At 46.2% G+C, this 22,101-nt stretch overlaps 3 protein-coding genes across 7 annotated transcripts in view; 2 read left to right on the top strand and 1 right to left on the bottom strand.

The window, feature by feature from the left end:
- The first annotated feature begins 61 nt into the window (after nucleotides 1-61).
- Nucleotides 62-7,730, top strand: LOC120950023 (cdc42 homolog). 5 transcript variants are annotated; one of them, XM_040367745.2, is made up of 6 exons: nucleotides 62-132; nucleotides 250-447; nucleotides 3,781-4,064; nucleotides 4,154-4,263; nucleotides 4,354-4,551; nucleotides 4,652-7,730. In XM_040367745.2, exons 3-6 carry the CDS (start codon nucleotides 3,887-3,889, stop codon nucleotides 4,739-4,741), a joined length of 576 nt encoding a protein of 191 aa, XP_040223679.1. In that variant the 5' UTR covers nucleotides 62-132; nucleotides 250-447; nucleotides 3,781-3,886; the 3' UTR covers nucleotides 4,742-7,730. The 5 variants fall into 5 exon arrangements, with proteins under 5 accessions (XP_040223679.1, XP_040223677.1, XP_040223680.1 ...); XM_040367743.2 differs by lacking the exon at nucleotides 62-132 and having other exon boundaries at nucleotides 139-447; XM_040367746.2 differs by lacking the exons at nucleotides 62-132; nucleotides 250-447 and adding an exon at nucleotides 539-698.
- Nucleotides 7,731-7,878: 148 nt separating this feature from the next.
- Nucleotides 7,879-8,384, bottom strand: LOC120950024 (uncharacterized). The gene is made up of 2 exons (XM_040367748.2): nucleotides 8,282-8,384; nucleotides 7,879-8,210 (listed from the first exon to the last, which is right to left on the bottom strand). The coding sequence occupies exon 2, from the start codon at nucleotides 8,183-8,185 to the stop codon at nucleotides 7,961-7,963; it is 225 nt and encodes a 74-aa protein (XP_040223682.1). The 5' UTR covers nucleotides 8,186-8,210; nucleotides 8,282-8,384; the 3' UTR covers nucleotides 7,879-7,960.
- A 254-nt stretch (nucleotides 8,385-8,638) lies between these two features.
- The window catches only part of LOC120950021 (tyrosine-protein phosphatase corkscrew), a 34,108-nt gene continuing 20,645 nt past the window's right edge, over nucleotides 8,639-22,101 (top strand). Inside the window, exons 1-3 of the mRNA XM_040367740.2 lie at nucleotides 8,639-9,458; nucleotides 14,522-14,709; nucleotides 14,817-14,946. Of these exons, the coding sequence (XP_040223674.2) occupies nucleotides 9,436-9,458; nucleotides 14,522-14,709; nucleotides 14,817-14,946 (341 nt within the window). The 5' untranslated portion in view covers nucleotides 8,639-9,435. The remainder of the gene's footprint in view (nucleotides 9,459-14,521; nucleotides 14,710-14,816; nucleotides 14,947-22,101) is intronic.

The raw sequence follows: 22,101 nt of genomic DNA, 5'->3' as shown, positions 1-22,101 counted from the left end.
TTTCAAACCCGTCTAATAACATTCGCGTTTAGATCGCTTCGGCGCGCGGCTGACGTTTCGCGACGTTTCCGAAGGTGGCCGAAGTTTGACAGCGTATACGCTAAACATTTTTTCTCGCCACGGTCGTACCAGGTAAATTGAGCAGAGTTTGGCTATGAATATCTAGCCGTAATCGCAACGCATTTATCTTCATTTCCCTGCCCAGTGGTCATTTAAGAAAGTAAAACACGTTTTTTTGGTTCCGTCTAGTAAAAGTGGAACCATCCTTCGCCCGTCGCTCGAAGTGCGTATTGCGAGCGAAGTGCCCTTTATCCGCTGCTTCTTCCTCTGCTACCTCTTCCTGGCTGCAGCAGTCGTGCTGGTGTGCCGTTGTCATAAAGTGTGAGTTTGAAGGGAGGCGGGTCCACAGCAGCGCCAGCAGCAGCAGCAACACAGCAAAATAACAAGGTAAATTCAGTGCGATTTAGTGGAAAAATTGACGGTAAAGTGTGTCGCACATTGGTTCGGTTATCGGGTTTTGGAGTGGTTTACGTGCACAAGGGAAGGGGGCTCCCGTATCTTTTGACATGAGTGTGTGCCGTCGCTAGCGTGAAGTGATGAATGCAGGCAGCAGCTTGACTCATCATCAACTTTTGGGCCGTCGTCGTCGTCGTCGCAACTGGATGTGAGAGGAGAGAGTGGAAAGCGGCTGCCGTGAAGTGAGTGTGTGTGCGTGTGTGTGCCCCTTTTTTCTCGACCGTGCTAGGGGGAGTGTGGCGCTGCGTCATAGGAAGCAGTTTATTCTTTCAGAAAAGTCGGGAAAAAGGTGCTCTCTGCAAATATACTGGAGTCAGTTCCGGACCGAGCTTAGTCCCCCGGGTTCCCCACGAACAGAGGGCCAGCTTCTTCTTTTCACACTCCCCGTGTGACTTGTGTATGTGTGTGTTTGTGTGTGCATTAATGTGTCCATGTGTGTATGTGTGTCGGCAAAGAAACACCCAAGAGTTGTTTGGGCGCTGCTGTTGATTCGAAAAATCGCAATCGGCACACGCTAATTAGGTGAAAAATATTCATCCGCCGTGCTCCGGACGTGGCCGTGTGTGTTGCCGGGTCGGCGGCGGCGGATGTGTCTGGTTCCTAATGAGCGGGCGAGGGGTAATCGCGGCGGTGTCGTGTCGTCTCGCCCCGTCGGGACGAAGAATTTGGCCGCAGCGACGAGAGAGTGCTGCTGCTCATTTTCGTTCGTGACACAAGGGGTACCAGCAGCCGGTAAAGTGTGTTGGTGCGGCTAACTGTGCCTGCGGAGTGTGTGTGTGCATGTGTGTGCGTGTATGCGTGTGCCATAGCGATTCGTGGCAGTGCGAGCGAAACAGCAAGCGAGCGAGAAAGTGAACGAAATAGAAGAAGAAAAAAAAAACAGTTCGTTCGGAAAGTGTTGAGCGTGCGGTAGAAAGAGAGGCACCACTACCAAGCTATGCACACGCACTGCCCGCACGGCCAGAGCGAGAGGGGGCGAGTAAAAATGGCGTTTCTGGAATGTGATGAATTTATTATTCGTTGTCCGTTGTGTTCTCACGCCCCGTGCCCCGTCGCTGCGCTTTTTCCTCCCCCACCACTGTTCTCCGCCCTGTGCTTGTCCCGTACGGCCAGTGGGCGAAAGCTAAAGATGGGTTTCTGCTTCGAAAATGCGGCCCAACCTAAGATCTTCTCCAGTCTGAACGTATGGCGACGGCGACGGGTGATCTGTTGGGTGATTTTTGTGTTATTGTTTTTTTTTTTAGTTTGTTCCGTGCTGCCATTTTCCCCCGACGGGTTCGATGAAGAATCCGCGTGCATGTGTTTGTGTCTGGCTGGCGTCTGCATTAGGACATGCAGTTGCAGTGGAATGCTTTCTTTTGCTCAATGAAGCGTACAGTGCGCTGCAACACACCATCTGTCGTCACATTTGTGTATAGAAACTGTGTTGAGTGCAATGGCACACGCTACCAGGCAACCAGCTGGCCGTGTGCCAAGCGCACAGAAAACGGCCTCCTGCGACTAGAAAGACGCTCAAACATACAATAATTCGCAGTTATCAGAATCAGCCCCGTCGCATCGCTTATGTAACCGGGGAAAAAGACCTAAACCAGCTGACGGCAGTCATGAAAATTGCGTCTCATCGATAAACACGCCCGCGCGAAGCAACCGGATCCCATATTCGCATTACACACCACCAATTCGACCGGCCCGGCTGTATGTATTGCCGATAAAGATCGAATCAGCCTACATCATCCCCGTTTTTACCAGCTGTGCCTGTTTAAACGTGCGAAACAAGAGCGAAAAGAGCCGTATCAGAACGACCCGATTTCCGCCTGGCATTGGCATGGCAGAATCATCATCTCTCCCGCCAAACGGCTATTGTATGCTCGCATACAGATCTCCCAGCAGTAGCCGCCGCCCCCTAAACCAACGCACTACCGTTCACCGTTATGATGTACCCTCATTTTGCGTACCCACCTTCGCATTCACGGTTTCAGCAGCAACAGCGCCCCCTCCCCCTGTCCACGTTCGCGTTATCATGCTCAGATAACCGGTTGCGTTCTCATTCAGTGCGCTAAAGATAACATTTTGCTCGAACAGTGGCGGATGTGTCGGTTTTAGAGGGGGGAAGAAGGAGAAGAAGGCCTATGTGTACGCACCAGAAAATTGGCCCAGACGCGGTTTGCCCCCAAATGGGGTTTTGCTGAGAGAAGAAGCAAGCATCGGATCGGGATGGAGGAACCTAACGGCTGCGTGGCATATCCGCCCAGAACATTCATCTGCGACTGCAATGGCCGTTTTTTGTTGGCGGAGAACGTTACTAAACTTGCCAACAGTAGACCCCCGTCCATCTCCACCTTCCCCCACTTTACCGGCGTGTCTACTCGAGTGCGTCAATGAAGCGAATTGTATGAACAGTGATAATGACTATCAACCGAGAGAGAGAGATAGAGAGACAGATAAGGCAGACAATTTTATCATTTGCATGAGTCACGCGCGCACAACTTCTTTCGCGGTGCAGTTTTTGCGGGAACGGGATGAGCATGATACATATGAGAATGCTCGGAACCTTTCGCGACGAGAAAACTCACACTTATGGCAGCGTTTGTAGTGTGCGCCCTTCCTCCTTAGCAAACTGCAAACAGCAGAAAATCAATTATCGCTTCCGATCAGATCGTTTGTATTCAGCAAAGCGAGTCAAATGCGTGTAGCCGCATCGCAGTAGTCATGCTGCATCGTGGCCATCGAGGGCTGGTGGTGCAATTCGCGCGTTTGTGCGTGCCACCCAGCACACTTTGATGAATAGAGCAGAAGTGGGGGGTAGGGACCAACATACATTTCCGTCGAGCCCCGTACTAAGTTGCTTCAATTGCAACAATCAGTAGCTGCTCCATTATTGCTGGTACAAAATGTGTTCCCATTTCTTCCCCTTTGCGCTAGTTTGTTTAGTGATACGGATTTATGTGAAATATCAACATTTGCTTGCAATACTAACCACTGTCGATAGAGCCTCGTGCCTGTACCCCCCCTTTTCCGTTGTAAACCAATCGGCGACATACTTGCAGCATTACGTCATGCGTCTCTTTATACAAAAGATTGGGTTTTTTTTTGTATTCTCACCCACAAACGTTTGATAGAGCATCTCTTGTCTGAAGTATTGATCAGACTTCAGCAGAAAAGCACACACATCACTTCTGACCGATCACTCGTAACCGATCAGCGGTGTATCGCAAAGATGAACAACAAAAAACTGAAATCTATTTTGCATATTTTCGCCCACAGAAGAATCAACCCGGGACGCGCGTCCGCAGCCACCATACAAAGCAAAGCGTAAGCACAAACCCCACAGGCCGAGGGTTGCAGCAGTAGCAACAGCAGCAGCAGCAGAATGCAAACAATAAAGTGCGTGGTCGTTGGTGATGGTGCGGTCGGTAAGACCTGCCTGCTCATTTCCTACACGACCAACAAATTTCCATCCGAGTACGTACCGACCGTGTTCGACAACTACGCCGTCACGGTCATGATCGGTGGCGAACCCTACACGCTCGGTTTGTTTGACACAGCTGGTAAGTTTTGGGGCGCTGGTCGAGTCCTGCCGAGATTTGCTACACCAATGTGCGCTTTTTCAACCAATTTCTCTTTGCATTCTCTGCAGGCCAGGAAGATTACGATCGACTACGACCACTGTCGTATCCACAGACCGATGTATTTTTAGTGTGCTTTTCCGTCGTGAGTCCCAGTTCGTTCGAAAACGTTAAAGAAAAGGTAAGCTTGGAGTGAGATTGATTGTGTGGCGGCGAATATGCAATTCAGTAATTATCGTTTCGGTTTTGATTTGTAATGGAACGCTTGCAGTGGGTACCAGAAATAACGCACCATTGCCAGAAAACGCCGTTCCTGCTGGTGGGCACGCAGATCGATCTGCGCGACGAAAACAGCACACTGGAGAAGCTGGCTAAGAACAAACAAAAACCCATCACCCTCGAGCAGGGTGAGAAGCTGGCGAAGGAACTGAAGGCGGTGAAGTATGTCGAGTGTTCGGCGTTGACCCAGGTAAAGATATGCTTTTAGCGATGGAGATTCTTGCTTACCTAATCGTCGAATAGTTAAAGAACAAAACTAACGTTACGCTTTTTCCTGTTACTGCTTGCAGAAAGGGCTGAAGAACGTGTTCGACGAGGCAATCCTGGCGGCGCTGGAACCCCCAGAGCCGACGAAAAAGAGGAAGTGCCGATTTTTGTAAAAAAAAACAACAACTACCAACCCATTACCCGTTTTTGGTGGAGCAACAAAAATTATTTAGCACGTGGAAGGGAGAGAGAGAGAGAGGTTAGTTGTGTGGGTCGGCCACACAGTAAAACAAAGCTTCCTCCTCATCATTGTCCTCGTCATAATCATTGGATCCTTTCTAATTATGTTCTTCTTAACTTTCGGTTTTATTCACTTTTGTCCTTTCGCCGTTGCCGCGTGCTGCGCCACGGTCGTCAGGATTTGGCAATCATTTTGAATTTTTTAGCGACGATGGAGAAAGAGAACGGCAACGCACCACCACTAACACCTAGCCAATACGTGCGTGTGTGCGTGTGTGCGTGTCAGTGTGTTTTGCCCTATTTCGTTTCTTTTACTATCTTTCCCCTCTGATAAGCCTGCCGCCCTTGTGTGCCGCGTTTAATACAGAGGCACCCTGGAAAAAACGGGGAAACATAATCGTCTCCGTCGCTGCTGGGTAACTACTTCCCAACAAATCCCACAAAAAACTAGGGCGAAGTTTTCGTACGCCCCCGCACTCCTAATCCCTTCCCCCCTCGCCTCGTTACAACAGTAATTGTTGTAAGCGTAGCAGTGTAAACAAATATGCAGAAAACACAACCTCAACAGAAATGAAAGATAGATGCTAACAAACAGGAAGAAGAAGGAACAGAAATCAGCACATTAAAAACAAATCCTTATAAAACACGATTTGATGCGAAGAACAACAAGCTCTCCGGAGCAACACACACACACACAACTAATGATAAATTTTGCTAATTTAGGTGGAAGAACAACTAGAATTGAAGGTGGAGCAAAACAGTACAGAAACCTTGTTGTGCTGGGTTTCCTTCCTTTTGTCACTAAAACAAAACAGAACAAAAAACTAAAAAAAAACAATGCAAAAGCACACACACATACGGGGGCTGAAACTGTGTGCAGTGTGTATAACGTGCGGGGCAAGCTTTAGCTAAGTTTGAGATTGATAAAAAAAGGCCAACATTACCTATACGATAGGGAGGGAAAGACAAAGAAAGAAAACAGTAAAAAAATATATATATACATAGCAAGCGAAGTATAAAAAAAGCGCATTAAATACTAAGTTTAAATACTGAACACAAATACTGACGGTGCAAAGAAACGAGCAAACTAACAAAACTAACTGAAGAGAATAGTAAAGCAGGAAGAAACAAAGCACTCCCTTCCTTCCTTCCTTCCTCATCCTCCTCCCCAGTTCCATAGCTGCTCGGTAAAGTGTTGAGCGCCTGATCAAGGGGTTTTTTTAGGAAGACTGGACCGGCTTACGCTCATTCCTGTCCGGCTTTTGGTGCGTGATGTATTCCAAACGGGGACTCCGCACCATGGGGAGAGAGAGCGCAATATTAAGAAAACCATACCACGACAAAAACAAAAACGGTCGATGCAACCAGAGATGAGTACGAACACACCGACACTTTCCTCTAAACTTACACAGTTTATACAGACAGCTTTTTTACAACATAATGTTACGAAAGTTATTAGTGTACCGATGAAAGGAGATTCAGCCAAGAAAGGAAGAGAAATGGGGACAAAGAGAGACCCTTTTGTTGGGTTTGCGCAGCACCATACCGACAGTAACTTAGTACACGCTCTGTGGTGTGTCCGGTAGAGATCAGTTGAGCAGTTGTTAAAAGAGCAGAAAAAGGGGTATGATGAACCACAGCAAAGTGGGTGTGTTTTTTTTCGGATCCACTTTCCGCCACTTCATACCTAACAGGTTCGATGTTACGATGCATTAGCACACATTAAACGCCTCGGGATATGGCTACCCAGTAACGTTTATGATTCAAACCAGTATAACGTCTATCATGGTTTAATCCCGCCCGCGACAGTGTGTGTGTGTGTGTAAGATAGAGCAGAGGGAAAGCACAGATTTGAGCTATGGTGAATTGAAGTTAGAATGTTTGCCGTTTTGCAACTTATCGATTTAGAGACTATTTCGTTTCACCCGGCATGTGTCGGGCGTTAATTACGTTTATTTGAATTTGGTTTGTTTCGTTCGATTGGAAAGGGTATTTATTTAGTCGGTGGCCAACTGCTGTCAGCGGGTGGCAAGTGAAGGATGGAGATTAGCTTCGCTCCGGTGTGCTACTGCGTATAGCAGAGTAAACGCATTAAAGGGAGTTGCATACTAATTAAGGATATAATGGAAGGGATACAATCAGAGAAATAGATAGAGAGGCACGCACACACACCCTGCGTAGGCCAAATTTTCTAAGAAGAAATGCCAACAGGCTAGGCAATGAAAGTAACTCGTGTGAGTTTGTTTTGAGCATTGATTGAGTTGCAGAGGAGCAGTACTGATCGTGTTTGGGTTCGAAGCAAAATCAACCAGTTCCGTGTATGTGTATTGGTTTATGTTGTGGGTTGCATTTTACCCAGGAAGAAAAATTGGAATAAATTGTCATTGCGCACGACAAACACAAGCGACTGGACAAACGTTTCGTTTAACGTTTGTTAGTTTTTTTTTTGCATATCTGCGCATTAGAAGACGTGCGTATTTCAACAGTGTATTGCAAGTTTTCGTTATTTGTTGTAAACATCATCATCATCGTCATCATCATTGCGCACAGTTAGAGGGAATGCGCTGTGGGACGCTCGCGTATTGTTCCCCGAGTCGTTCAACAACCGGCAATAATACCTTTTCGGACGGCAATCGTTGCGTTCTTTGATAGAGTAGTATTTGGGTTTGGTATTAAACCATTTGCAATACCGTTTGACTGCAAGCAACATGATTTCACATGCGTCTCTACCAATTCTAATCTGCTAGTACCGGATCAGGGGCTTCTACACAGTTCTTTCCCTTATTTAAACCGACATAATAAAAAGGAAACGCAAACGCATTATGTTAATAACAAAGCATGTTTCGAGAAAGAAGGAATAATTATATTTAACGGATAATAAATATTAAAATAAAAAAAAAAAAACATTTTTATACAGCTGAACAGGTTTCTTCGTATTTCTGTGGGAATTTATTTCTAAACGTAATTCCATCAAGCCTTGTTGCTTTATGCCCGTAAATTGCGGTGATAATGTACGCCTTGAGAAAATAGTTTGCATTCGATGAATGGTATTGGAATCCGAAACGCAACATTGAATAATTACATAATTTATTGCTGGACAAACAGTATGCTCTAAACTCTAGTTTCCTATCGTACACTTAGCGAGGCTTGGCCTACGAGGTGAGCGTTGGGGCCGTGTCCAACGAGGGCGCTTGCTTCGCCGCTCCAGCTTCCAGCATTTTCAGCTCTTCCGCCTGCCGGGCTGGCTTGATGACGGTGAAGTACCGGTAGACGCGTACCCCGAGCATGTAGGTGCCGTACATCGTCAGGCCCATGCAGGTGTACACGACGCCCCGGTGCAGCCGATCGAGCAGCACATTTCTCGACTGTCGCTTCATTTCGCGCTGGCTATGCGGTCTTGCTCTGAGGAGAGAAAAGAAACGATTTCCGACGCATTAAGCAATGGTATTTCACCATTTTAGCACCGTTTTTACCCGCAGAAAAGGTCAGTGTTTTGATAGCTGGTGTGTGTTTAGCGTGTTTTGCGCTGTCAACGTGACATTTTCCACCCGCTGAACAGCTGATTCAAAATGGCAGACTGTCACCGTGCCATAAAGTGTGTCTGCATCTTGACTGTCCCATAAAGGGAGGACGAACTATTTTGGGAATGAAAAGTTGCTGTTTCTACGTGTCATTTAAAAGGTGAATTTAAAATTACATTCCTTCATCAACCAATGATTTTCCGCTAGTTTTTCTTCCGGTTTCCCCCGATTCGTTTCTTCCCAAAAGTGTGCGCTGTCAAGTGTGTCACTGTGCCGGCCACCGGCCCCTGTACACACCTCGGTGCGACACACAAAACCTGACGGCCACAAAAACGGAAGAAAAAACGAGTGGTGTGTGTGTACGCTTTTCTTTTCTTCTATCCTCCACGGCTGCTGCTACTGCTGCGCTGGGGCCGAAGGAGCAAAATACGGTGTGCAACCCAGCACAATTGTGGTGAGAAAGATCGCGAAACAGGCCGTTTTCCCCACCTCCCCCCCGCCGTTGTGCGTGCGTGTGTGTGTGCGCCAGTCCAGTGAGCCCCCGTGCGTCCGTGCGTGCGTTCGTTCGTGCGTTCGTCGTGTATCCATCCTCCGGGAACCTCGCGGAGTGCTTGTTCCATATTCCCCCTCACACACACACATCCTCTGTGTGTGTGTGTGTGCGCGCGCGAGTGTGTTGGAAGGGCGTTGGAATTCGCACGGCCGTAGGTCGCGAAATCGTTCTAGTGTTTCGTGCTCGGGGAGCTGCTACCCAGGTGCTGCTGCCCAAGCGTGATTCGTTTGTGCAGAATCGTGTGTGTGTGCTAGTGGGTGGGGAAGCGAGGAAGGTAGTGCGAAGGGGCCGTAAGGTTGTGGAGTGCAGTGTGGCCAAAAGTGGCCCAGCGTGCCCGAGTGAGCGTGTGTGAGTGTGTGTGTGTTTGTGGGAGGGGGTGGGGCTGGTAGTGTTGTAATCGTGCGTTCGTCGTATGTGCTGGTGCGTGATCCTGTCCGTGATTTTGGCACAGCCTTCTGCACAAAACCAGTGTCGTGTGGGTGTGTGAGTGTTGTAAATAGAGAGTAGAGTTGGAATATACTGCTCGTGTGTCCCCTACCCAGAGAGCTCATCGATGGCGGCATTATCATCCCGAAGGTACGTTACCAACCCAACCTCACTCTCCCCCCCCCCCCCCCCCCCCCCCCCCGCCACCCTAAAATGCAGTTAATCATGCCGTTAACCCAATCGCTCGGCCCAATCGGCCCAGCTACCCATCACCCAGGTAGGCCGTGGAGGTGTGTGTAGAGTAGGTGGCATCAAGGAAGGGAGGGGGGGGGGGGGTAAAGCAACCACCACACAAAAAAGAAGACGGGCCCAAACCAAACGCTTTTTCAAAGCCGCCAAGCCCCTTATCATCAGGTCGGGCCAGCGAAGAGGGAGGGAGAAATACAGGGTGGCGGGGATGTAATGCAGAGCGGAACGCTTGATAATATGAACCCTCTCGAACCTCCTCGGTATGTGTGTGTGTGTGTATTTCAGTACATTTCAAACCATCGTGCTGGGTGTGCTGGGGCGGACGGGTTGATCCCTGGCCATTCTCTGGTGTATGTCGTTCACCTTCACCGTCCGCGGTGCACTCTTTCACACCCTGTCACACACACACACAACGTTTGTCACAACGGTGCAGTAGCCCTTCCCATTCCCTCCTCCTGGGAAGGATGAAATGCCGTTCCTTTACTACACCCAGAAATAAACAGCTGAGAGGGAGTGCTAGAGTGAGCAAGCTATACAGGCCTGAAGTGGACGCAGGCTAGAAAAAGCGAGAGAGAGAGAGAGAGAGAAGGAGTGTGTGAGTGTGTCGAGAAGTGGGAAGAGAAAGTATGAGAGCGCAATTTCATTATGCATTTCGGACCCGTTCTCAATCCCGGTTCCGCTTCAACCACCCCGTTCTTCACAATGTCGAGCCCCTGCTGAACACCATCCCCGTGTTTCGTGTGTTTACAATGGATTCATGTAATGGCTCGTTCCCGGGGGTTTGTTCCCACCGTCGACCATTCTGTGACCATGGAACAGAGCCGCACGGTTGCTCCAAAAGCAGGCTGCTGCAACCCGCCGCGGGTACCGTTTTCTGACACACACACACACACACACGCTCACACTTGCAGGCACACGAAAAGCAACAGCTCGGCACACAGCTTCCTACGATGCAAAGTTTTGGGGTGGTTGTTTTCGGGCAGCGCTGCAGCTGGACAAAGGAACCATCGGGCGTTCGTCCTTGAGCCGCTGTAAGCAGTTGCTTCTTTTTTTACGGGGACGGAAGGGCCAACAAACAACATCCCTTCATATTTTCTCTACCATCTTGCAAGCTTTTCGTCCACTTAATGACGAGCAGCATATCCGGATCTGGTTGACAGCAAATGAAGGCTAGCAATAACAACGAAGTGTGGTCACACAATTAAGCGCCACAATTTTCACACCACCCATATAGCGTTGGCTTACATTGTAAGCGAGTGCCTTTCCATTCGCCAACCCCGAAACCTTCCGTGTCCCGTGCAGCATCAATTGGTTAGCAAAATTAGACGGCAAGAGACGTCGTCGTCGTCATCGTCGGGGATAAAACTGGCCATAGGGGTCAATTGAATGAAAACGGGTCATAAAGTGCATTAAATGGCCGGGTTGTTGCACGTTACTGGCCAGCTGTTTCCAGCGCCGTCAATGCGCGCCGGGGGCAGGGAATCTCCTGCCCTTGTTTCTCGACCCCAAAGCGCGACGTCCAACGGGGGCCACTTGCTGTGCGAGTGTGTGAGCCGCGACTGTAGAGTCTTTGGCATGGTGTTAACCCTTTGATGCACATGTCACGGAATGCTTCAACCTTTTGCTGTTGTTTCTCATGGAAAGCATTACGGACATTGACATCGTTCATCGATTAATTTGACGGTGTGAAAGAATATGTAGAACAAATGAGGCTTTCACATACATTTATAGTAAAATATTGTTAACACGGTGGGAAATATTTCCTCTATGAATTTCTTTATAAATTAAACTAAACCATCAGTTTTTGTTCCATCATGTTAAACATAATTAATTAATTCAACATAATTAATTTATTCCTTCATAACTAATGATTCAATGTATACGAAACGGGTAACAACATTAATTTGCTGATAACTTTTTTTTACAATTTTCTACTATTGCGTAGACATTACAGATTCGCATAAACATGGTTCAGCCTCATTCATTTTCTCTCCCTTGGTTAAAACATTTCTTGCTCTCCATGGGTTAACGGCTTTGCTTAAGAAAGCTTGTCAAATTCGTTCGCACTCTTGACACTTTACCCCTTCAGTGCCTTCCGCCCTCCTCCTGAAAATAAATCCCTTTAAAATCCACTGATGAACACCACCCCCGTTTCCCACCCTTTCACCGTGAGAGAGGGTAACCGTTGTAGCGAGGCAAAGGAGGCCTCGTTTTCTTCCTTTTGTGAGTTCCTACGGTCTCCTACAATGATACAATGTATGATGGTAATGTGTATAATTTTCCCATATATTGTTTTCCGATCCACGCGCGTACGGGTGGAAGACATTCCACCTTCCGCGGAACGCGGCCAGTGGGGGAAGGTTGTACACGGGGTGGTACCAGCAGCCAGCCAGCCAGCCAGCCAGCCAGCCAGCCAGCCAGCCAGCCAGCCAGCAACAGACGGACCTTAAGGGAGATGAAGGAGCAGCAGCAAAGGCGACGGCGGCGATGAATAATTAAACGGTTCAGCCTACTGTGACACACTGTTGCGTCTAGGGAGAGGCGGACGGCTTGAAAATTAAGAATATTCATCCTTTTCGCTTCCCTCTCTCTCTCTCTCTCTCTCTCTCTCTTTCTCTATCTTTCTCAACGCATCGTTCCGGAGCGGTGCCATACGCGGCGGTGTGTTATGGTGCAGTCCCCGGGAACTCGGTTTGGGAACAGTACGATGGAGCGAAATAAAATTTAATGACTTAATCGCGCTTAATGTGCGTAATGCTCATAAATACCGTGATCTTTTGATAGGAGAAGTTTCTTTCGGCTGTTATGCTTCGGTTGTATGGGGCGCGGCGGGGTACGGCGGTGCAGGATAAGGCAGTGAGGCGAGATTGAAAAATATGTTGCCACAATTAAACTAACCACCTATTGCATTGGGGAAATGTGGGATATGAATTTGAAGCTGTTCATATTTATATGTTATGGGATCAGGCTACAATTACTTTGAGATCGTTTTGAGATCGAAAAATGTGATTGATTTTTTGGAGAATTCATTCAAAATTGCCCACTCTTCACTTGCTGATTGAAGAAATTGAAGAGGGAACTATGTTCTAGCTGTTAAAGAAACACACTCCTAGTTAAGCGTCGTTCAAAGACGTGTGAACGAGTGTTCAACCTCGTTTAGACATTTAATGATGCGCTCGATGATAAGACAAGCACGTGCATGCATGTATTGGTTAAGTACCGCAGGCAGTCAATGTGGTCGCCCTTGCTGCCCGCGCAGAACGCACAGTCATCCGCACGGCGACAGTACGTCTCTGAACGCTCTCACACACTACCTTTTTCGCGGTCGCGCGCATGGACGCACGAAACCACATTGGCTCTTGCGCGCTGTTGCCGAGGCTGAGCCGTAACAGCAAATGGGGGGGGCGGGGTGTTCTTCCCTTACCACGCTCACACATACCGAGCGATGAAGGTGCTGAAGAAGGTGCCACAGCCTCTATCGTGTACCATACGCCCTCGGTGCAAACTGCTTAATTATGTCATCGCAGCACTGGCGCAAACGTAAAGCGCAAACAAACCGGAGACTCACACAAACAATGCTGTGGCTTGTTTCTGCCGTTGAGCAAGTGAAGAATTCACACTCAACGATGCTCTTGGGGACAGGTGTTTTGAAGGTGAGTGTAAAAGAAGGGGCTCGATCCGTTTCTTTACGCCACGCGGAACACGCGGGCAGCCGCGATCGATAGCCGCGAATACAAAAGCGACAACAATTGCACGGCAATAATGATCATAAATCCTAACAGCCGGGATGGCACACTAACCAGCTCCGGCAATGGTTGAAATATTGTTTTTGCTTTCGCTATTAGTGCTGGAATGGGTACAATCATGGTGGGAATGTACACTTTTAGGCCACCGTCTTGTTAAATTTATTTAAAGCTATAAAAAAGCGATTACATTAGCTGGTGTTAGTGATGGCAGAAAGTAACGAGAAGCCCTCACAGACGTACCGTCGCCGTTTGCATGATTGTGTGTACCTACATCTGGCCCGTCGCTCGATTGCCAACCAACATCCGTAGTACTCGATTAAACTCGCGGTTATCTCCCCCCCCCCCCCCCCCCCGAGATGGACGAACTGACAAAGAGAGGTTCTGCAATGTACATTAGCAGCTGTGCTAACCTAAATTAAGCACTGACAGAGAGACCGAGAGCGAGAGAGCGACATGGAGGAGCCACGTGTGCAACAGGGTGTCGATGCGAATGAATCACGCGATATCTCCGATGATTGACCTTTCCGCCTTTGCGACAGCAACGAAAGATGAGCTAGAGAGTTGGGGCGGGGGGGGGGGGAGGCTTTCGCCGGCGTGTTGGGTCAACATGTTTGGCGAGCGTTCAAAATTGCATTCTATTGCACGATGCGGATGGATTGATCACCTGCAAAGCTCATCATCGCACGGCCCAGCCAGCGCTCATTATACGGCGCGGTAATTGTCGATGCGGCGGAAAGCGAACCCGCCGTTCAAATCGTTGGCACGTGGCCCATTCAGCTGATTTGGTTGGCGATGGCGGCGGGGATGAATGGGTGTGTAGCTCTATATTTTGTTCCGTTCCGTTGCGAGCACTGAAGATGGGGTTGGATGCTAAACTGTGTGTATACTATACTTACTTATACTATACTATACTATACTATACAAACACATTTCAAACTTATTGGAAGCATTTTTGGAACTAAAGTGCATAAAGGCAACCACACACCTTTGTTTCGTTGAGCTCTGGGTGTGGTGAATAAACGGCTCATTAATTGCAAGCTAGAACATTCTTATGAGTTCTTCCATTGTTATGTACCAAAAGCGACGATGGAAACGTTTTCATTTGTGTTTGTAAATGATCCTATCTAAGACATATAAGACACTCATATATATAAGACATCTCTCCCTATAAGACACTCTTTAACGTTCATTTTTGGCATTTTGCTCGCTTACTTGCAGATGGTTTCATCGGTCCGTGTCCGGTGTGGAAGCGGAAACAATGCTGCTGGAGCGAGGCTTCGACGGTTCGTTTCTAGCGCGCTATTCCTCCTCCAGCCCGGGAGCATTCACACTGTCGGTGCGGCGCGGTCAAGAGGTGACCCACATAAAGATCCAGAACAATGGTGATTTTTTCGATCTCTACGGTGGTAAGTGGTACGACTTGCTGCAGAGCAAGCACCCTCGGTCGGTGGAATAACTGCAGGAGTAAAAAAAAACAACCCCTAATCAAATGATACACGTTTGTTCGTTTTAGGTGAAAAGTTTGCCACCCTTTCCGAGCTTGTTCAGTATTACATGGAAAATGGTGATCAGTTGAAGGAGAAAAATGGACAAATCATTGAACTGAAGCAGCCATTGATCTGTGCCGAACCTACCACCGAACGGTAAGAGCGGGTTTTTCATAGATTACGGTTAAGTTTGATAGTGCAAATAATGTAGGCCAAGGTATGTGATCAAACACGACTGTTATGGCTTTTGGACAAGGTTTACAACATATCATAGAGAAGAAAACAGTTCTAGTTTAAGTGTATTTCAATTATCTCACTAGTTAATACTTTACTTAGATATAAAAACTGTAGAATAAGACGTATCATATATATAGCATTACAACTAAGTGTTGTATCGTTTAGAAAATGCATTTCTTATCCGTTTTGGTGGACCATGAGAGAATCTATGAAACCAATTAAATTCTGAACGGTTTTAGCAACCCAAGTAGAGGATGATTGTTGACACAATTAAATAGTACGAAAAAAACGAAAAATGCTGCACTTACACATATTTACACAAATCAGCAACGAGTCTCAACACAGCCGGGCAAGTATTGTGCAATTAAACGAAACGTTTGCAAACCAGCATAAAAAGGATTTTTTTTATTCAGGAGGAACGGTCCAAAAAGGCCGTATTGCTTAATATAAATAAAATCTGCTTTAGAAATATAAAATATACAATAAATAGTAATTATATGATAGAAAAAAGCAGTTTAATAAAGAGCATAATATAATCAGAAATTCTCAGTTAAGCGGTCCGGAGCGAACTCAAATTTATATCGGAATAAACTCTCAATGGTTAAGTCTATTCAGTTAGTTGTGGTTAAAAACTGAATAGTATTGTATCATTGAAACATTCTTAATGGAGGCGCCCAAGAACGTTTGTAAATCCATTGGTAAATGTTTATGGTAGTTCAGACATTACAACACACACACAATTGATGTAGTTGAAATAACATTTTATGAGTGCTAGAGATGGTACATGCTATTGGCTCCTAATACGGCCGGACGTAGTTCAATTAATGGTTTTAAAGTTTAAACAATCGGTATAAAGTCAGCATATATCGCTACCGCGTCTCCAAAATGAAGAAAGTATGTGACATAGATCGATAGCAAAATTGCAGACATCCAAAATTAGACGAGGATAGTCTTTGCAAAAGTCGATCTTATGGTATGGTGGAAAAATTCACGAATTAACATATCCCGTCTATCAGGAAATTCCACATGAAATAGGCAGAGCTGCTAATTAATCAAAACAGCTTTTCTACTGGAGCTCACGTAAAAGTCAACCAATTAGATGCTAGGCTTAAAGTTGTTCTCAAACATAAATGAAAGGCAGTGTTTACTATTGGATATGGATATTATTAGACATGGACAAAAGGCTTTGCTCGTTGGATAAAAGTTGAACGCTAAATAAATTGCGTATCCATGCGTAGCTCCATATTTAATCGCTTAGTAGAGCTAGTTCAGTTAACTTCATGAGACAACAGTGGCTTATATACATTGAGGGCATTTGTTAAGAGCAAAGGATGTGAACTAAGTTAATGAGGGCTTTTACGATACCAGTCAGCTGGTTTATATGGAATGTGACAGTTGGCGGCTGCAAACATGTCCACACTCCATACAAAACCACACGCAAAACTAGCCTCAGAATTTCAGCTTAGTATATTTCAGCCTGGGCCGGTCTAGTGGTACAGTCGTCAACTAATTCAAGCCCCGAATAGACCGCGTCCCCATACGTAGGACTGACTATCCTGCTACGGTAACAATAAGTCGCTGAAAGCCAAGCTCACTTCAATAGTGGGTACAGGCAGGCCTTGACCGACAGCGGTTGTTGTGCCAAAGCAGAAGAAGAAGAAGAAGAATATTTCAGCCAGAAAAATATGTAAACAAACGCCGAATCGTCGCAAGCTCGATCAGGTGTAGCCCATGAAGAATTGAATTTGCATCTTGAAGCATACATATTTTGTCAAGAAAGGTTAAAACATGTTTGAATCGTTATTTTAAAGTGTACTTAGGTACTGAAACGGATTTCAAACAGGAAAATAGAAAACAAAACAATTTGAAAATGTATCTTCGTTTATAAACAACTGCTACAATCCAATATGGCATAGTCAAAAGGATACATCTCGGATGATGTTTATTGTTCCACTGACAGGCTGAAATTTAAGCTCGCTGGTTAGAAAAAATGCCTGAATATTTCACTTATCGATTGTTATAATAATTGAAAAAAAACACAGTATCTTGCAGATAAGTCGAGCAAGTAATGTCGAGGAAATTTGAACACCTTCATTATCCTGTAAACAATAATAAAAAATCTGTTTTAGTCATCTTTATTGTATTGATACAGGAAAAGGAAAAAAAAAACCATTCATGATTGTGTTGATCTACATGATAATTATTAGAGTGGAAGATTTAATTGTTGTGCAGATCGTACAGCTCGCCCAAAGCTCGTATTAGTTCTAAATATCTCTACACTGTTTACACAGTCTTTATACAAACATATACATTGATGTGGTATGTGTATCCACATTAGATTAGAAAAATATTTCCTCAACCTTAAAAATGACATTTAAATTTATGTTATCGCGTAATAGGATACTTTGCTTTATGCTTCAAGCGATCTTTGAATCCTATAACAGTTTTTACATCACTCTTATCGTTCGATGCATGGCAAACAATTAACTATAACTTTCTCTTTCTCGTCTCATCATCCCATTGGCTGAACAAAACAATACAGTAATTCTTTCAACATATAAAATGAGACCTTTTAAATACCGTCCTACATAAAATGTAAATGAAAGAGCGTGCCTGAGGCTCAACTGAACTGGAAACAGGATTTTTGCGGTGTCATGTTGGGGTGTTATGTTTTATATTATACACGTTTTTCAGAAGGTCAGTAACTACTAGCGAATCTAGGAAATGGGCATGCTCCGCGTACGGCAAGGTTAGATTTTAGTCAGCGTGTGGCAGATTCACGTGACATGGTACCAGTTCGTCTATTGCCAATAGTAGACCGACTGTCGCCAAACACAGATTGGGAACGATCGAGCTTCTTCAATAATCGACATTGAACTTTACGAGATGCTGAAAATAATGCAGTCAAAGTCGGTTTCGACCGGTTTCGATGATTTACATAAATTTCGTTGTAACCCTCACGGAACCAGTTTATGTTTAGGGTGAGATTTGTGCGGGAAACGATTTCAATAGACCGTCGTTTTGAGGTGGAATGATTCAGCAGTTGCGCAATCGATGCTTAAGGTTAATCTTTTTTTTCCTACTCTATGATATATATGTTTTTTTTAGATTACGGTCACCGTGATTAGCGTTAGATTGACTGTACGTAGATTCTATTGATTCAGAAATGGTTATATTAATAACGCAAACGATAAAGTGGAACCATATTTGCAGTACAATCAGTTAATTAATTAATTAATTCGTAAAAAACACAATACTTCTCTAAACGTTAACATTACAACAACCAAATTCCAAATCCAGACAACTCCCCCATCCGCCCGTTAGCTTATTCGGTTAGGCTGCAGGCGTAAAACATCCTTTACGAGTCACAGTAGCCCTCCGTCGGATGTTGACCGTTGCATTGAACGTTATTGGCAACCAGGGGCGGGTAATGAATGAATAACCCTTTCTGTACCTTCATTTGGTAGGAAGCACCTTCGTGCCAATGACGTCATAGAATAATGGCAGTCTGCGCTCATCCGGGCATACAAATTACCTCATTTTGATGAATCTCTACCGGCAACCTCCTGCAAGGGTCCCCGTTTCGTTAGGGCTGTGGACGTGCGGGTATACATATTCGATTTATGGAGATGCGCAAAACTCACGCAGTGCAGTGACTGCTACTGCAACTCTTTATCTCTCTCTCTCTCTCTTCTCACACTGCAGGAGCAACTCGGAAACTTGGCGCGAGGTATCTCGCACGAAGGTAGAATGGTGTTTAGAATATCAACGGTTATTTCACTGAACTCTGTTGAATACAGCTACAAACGTGTAGAGCTGTGCATTTGCATACTTCCACACACACCCCGCTCCCCAAACCCACGGTGCCAACCCGTCAGAAGGTTGAACAAAACCAGAAAAAATGAACAATAAAATTGGACACTTTGCATTCATCCTGCGGCTTCGCTGACTACGCTTAGTAGACTTCACAATTACTGGTGCGCAACTCATAGCGCACACCACCCGCACTGGCGTGTTAAACGAAAGTGACATTTTGCCAGTGGCGGTGAATAAATACTCGCTTGGTGCTCAGTACCACCACCGTCCCTGGCATCGCGGAAGATTGCACTGAACATCCTAAATGTGCGGGGGGAGAGCACAGCCAGAGAACAATGATGATCAATATTACGGAAGTTACGCCGCAGATGAGGCCGGGCATGGCTGGCTGTTGGTGACAGCGAGAGGATTATTATCGCAAAGTAGTCACTTCCTTCCTTGTAAAACGGGCGCCATGATGAAGTGAGTGGCTGCTGGTAGAACTTCAGTTAGTATATCATCAGTTACGGCTTGATCGTTCATCTTGTACGGTGAAAGGAGGTGATACAGTCGAAGCTTTCATTTCTTGTTTGATGGTGTAGACCAGTTCGTTGGGTGTTCATTGCATGAGCGGTAGTTTTATGGGAGCAGTAAGCAGAAAAAGGCATTTCAAGGCTTTTTTTCCAAAGAGCCAGGTGCATCTGACCGATGTGCAAGCCAGTCACGCTCGCTAAGAAGGAAGTTCTGGCAAAGTGAACGCAATCGTTCACGTATGATGGGAAAGGGCTATTACTACACTCTCGATCAAGCTTTCTAATGTAGTTAGACGCGTGTTATAGGAAGAGCAATCTTAAACACATTCTAATACAGTACAAAATCTTAACACACACTGAGCATCAAACAGCGTTGCGAATCGGCAAGATGTACGGAAATAGACAAATTCTTCTTACGCTGTAATCACTGACAAGTCGTCGGGCCTTAGTAACACGAAGTGGATTTGCATTGGTTTATTGTTTGCAATTTAAATAAACACATAAATATCAACTGCATTTCAACGTGGCAGCGATTCTCGACGATGGCAAACGATCATTCTGTTACATCCGAGGCGCAAGTGCAAAAGTGACGTTCTGGCGGGATATTTTATTGTATTTTACAGCGTATTTTACGATGTTTACAGCGATGCAATGTAAAAATTATCTTTAAAAGCTTGTAATTAGCCTACCGGAGAACATCAGCAATTATGTGTTGCTGTGTCCATATTTACCCATCTCCCTCGCGTCCTTCTGGTGCAGTTGTACATTTAATATCTCCAGAATTTCAATCACTTTTTGGCGTACGTGCACTGCCCAAACGACTGCCGTGTTCTACGGTTGTTCTTCAGCAAACCTCCTCCTTCGTCTGTTCCGATGACGCAGGTGTGTGTGTGTGTGAGGTCAATCAGCTTGCAAGTGGCGTGTGCTGCATACAAAACACGCGTGCCATTCGATCATCCAGCGCCGGGGCGGTCTGGAGCTTCGCGGGATCTTTTCCCAACCTATCCAGCGCCGCGTCCACAGGAAGCGAACGTGAGCGAACGTCAGTGTGGCGGGAAGTGTGTGCGAAAGGTTCGCGCCACAGAAACCTTGAGCACGGGAGTCAAGTGTGCAGTTAATGCTAACCGCACGACCCGGCTCGCGCCAGCAACCGATTCTAAAGCGAACTCTTCACGTCGGCGATCCTATCGCGCCGTGTGTCCATCCGTGGCGTTTACCGCTAGCTCACACAGCGGCAAGAAGGTATCGCACGATCACGTCTTTTCGTTCGCTTTGTTGACCTTGGGGGGTGTACGGAAACACGAACGCGTCCTGCTGGTCGGAATTGCCCGTACGTGTTCCGTCGCACGGTGGTGCGGTGCCAGTAGAATCAGGATGTCCTCATTGCAGATAAAGATCCAGGGTGTGTGTGTGAGAGTAAAGCGGGAAATCCCAGAATTTTGGAAAAAGTAACATTTAGCTAGAATAATTAGAATTTGTTAACACATTCACACATCTGTAGCTGCAACTACAGAGCAGCTTTACGTCAATGTCATTCAAGTTGGCTTTGTACATAAAGGCATGAATCCCAAATTGTGTTCTACGCAATTGTCCAGTACCGAGTACCAAGTTAATGTATTACACTTTTTCACACTCCCGTCGTTCGGTTTTGCGCAGTTCTTCGCAGCAGCGTGGCGTGGCCCATTAGTCATAACGCTGGAAAGGCGGCAGATGGATGGATGGATGAGAACGCTGTGGTCCCAAAAGGTGGCGTGTTGGCGTTACGGCGTCGAAACCACACGATTCGCGACCACCTTCACGGGCTTCATTTTTGGACCATGTTCTGGTCTGGCCCCTTTGTTTGTTTGCTCTCTGCAGATTTTGTTTCATTACTTTTTGCTCTGCTTTCTACGCTTCTCCAGCAAAAGCGGGGGCGAAAACGGTGTCATTTTCTTCCACAATGTCACGATCAAAGCAAAGCTGGTGGAGCATTAGTGGGGCCAGTGTTTGTTGTTCCCTTTCGGCATAGTTTTTAATACGAGAGAACGAAAGTCTGGCAATATCTAAGCGTTAGTTTCACGAGGGAGGTGCGTAAATAATCCGGGCGTGTGTACTGGGTTCAGTAAACAACACCGGCAACCGGAACTGCTACAGCTTTTAAGTTGAGTCTTGTTCTAAATTCCTCTAGCAGTTGTTTTAGCCCACCAGATGATTAGCTGTTTCTTTACGCCCCTCCGCCGCCAGTTGTTGTGGTGGCGGGCGAAAGGTTGACGATTTGGCCGCAACAGAATGCATGTGCCAATAAATGTGACACGCGCGCGCTCGAAGCTCCAATGTATATTTGCCTATTGCTTTCCGGAGCGCGTCCGCCCATCTCCATCTTGAGTCCGTCCCTATCGCTCCATTCTATTAGCCGTCTAAGAACGAATTAGTTTCGAACGCCTCAAAGCTCGAACCGTAAATCACTCGCCTGGTTGTGGACATTGTGTTTGGTTGCGAGGAAATGACTTGCACCGCTGCAGCCCAATACAATGTGCTTGTGTTTGTGTGTGTGAATTATATTGCCATTTAATGGAACCGCAGGAAGGTGTATAATCTAGCGTAATGAGTGGCAGTGTAAAAGGGGTCGTCAGATGCAGCAGCAGCAGCAGGGAATATGTCATCGGCTAACAAGACTTAGCTTGCCTCAAATGCCTAAACGATGCTTTGAGCTTTTGAGTGTCCGTTAATGAGTTTTGCCTTCCCCCGATGGCAAGGGCAGAATGGA

Source organism: Anopheles coluzzii, chromosome 2 (genome assembly GCF_943734685.1).
Source record: "Anopheles coluzzii chromosome 2, AcolN3, whole genome shotgun sequence".
Classification (NCBI taxonomy): Eukaryota; Metazoa; Arthropoda; class Insecta; order Diptera; family Culicidae; genus Anopheles; species Anopheles coluzzii.
Note: the sequence above shows the minus strand (reverse complement) of the source record. Positions and strands in the feature narration are given on the sequence as shown.

Excerpts from the sequence above, each read along its gene's own strand:
- LOC120950023 (XM_040367745.2), top strand. The coding sequence starts at position 3,887 with ATGCAAACAATAAAGTGCGTGGTCGTTGGTGATGGTGCGGTCGGTAAG. Across the intron at positions 4,065-4,153 it reads CGGTTTGTTTGACACAGCTG|GCCAGGAAGATTACGATCGA; the intron begins GTAAGTTTTGGG and ends CATTCTCTGCAG. Across the intron at positions 4,552-4,651 it reads AGTGTTCGGCGTTGACCCAG|AAAGGGCTGAAGAACGTGTT; the intron begins GTAAAGATATGC and ends TACTGCTTGCAG.
- LOC120950024 (XM_040367748.2), bottom strand. The coding sequence starts at position 8,185 with ATGAAGCGACAGTCGAGAAATGTGCTGCTCGATCGGCTGCACCGGGGC.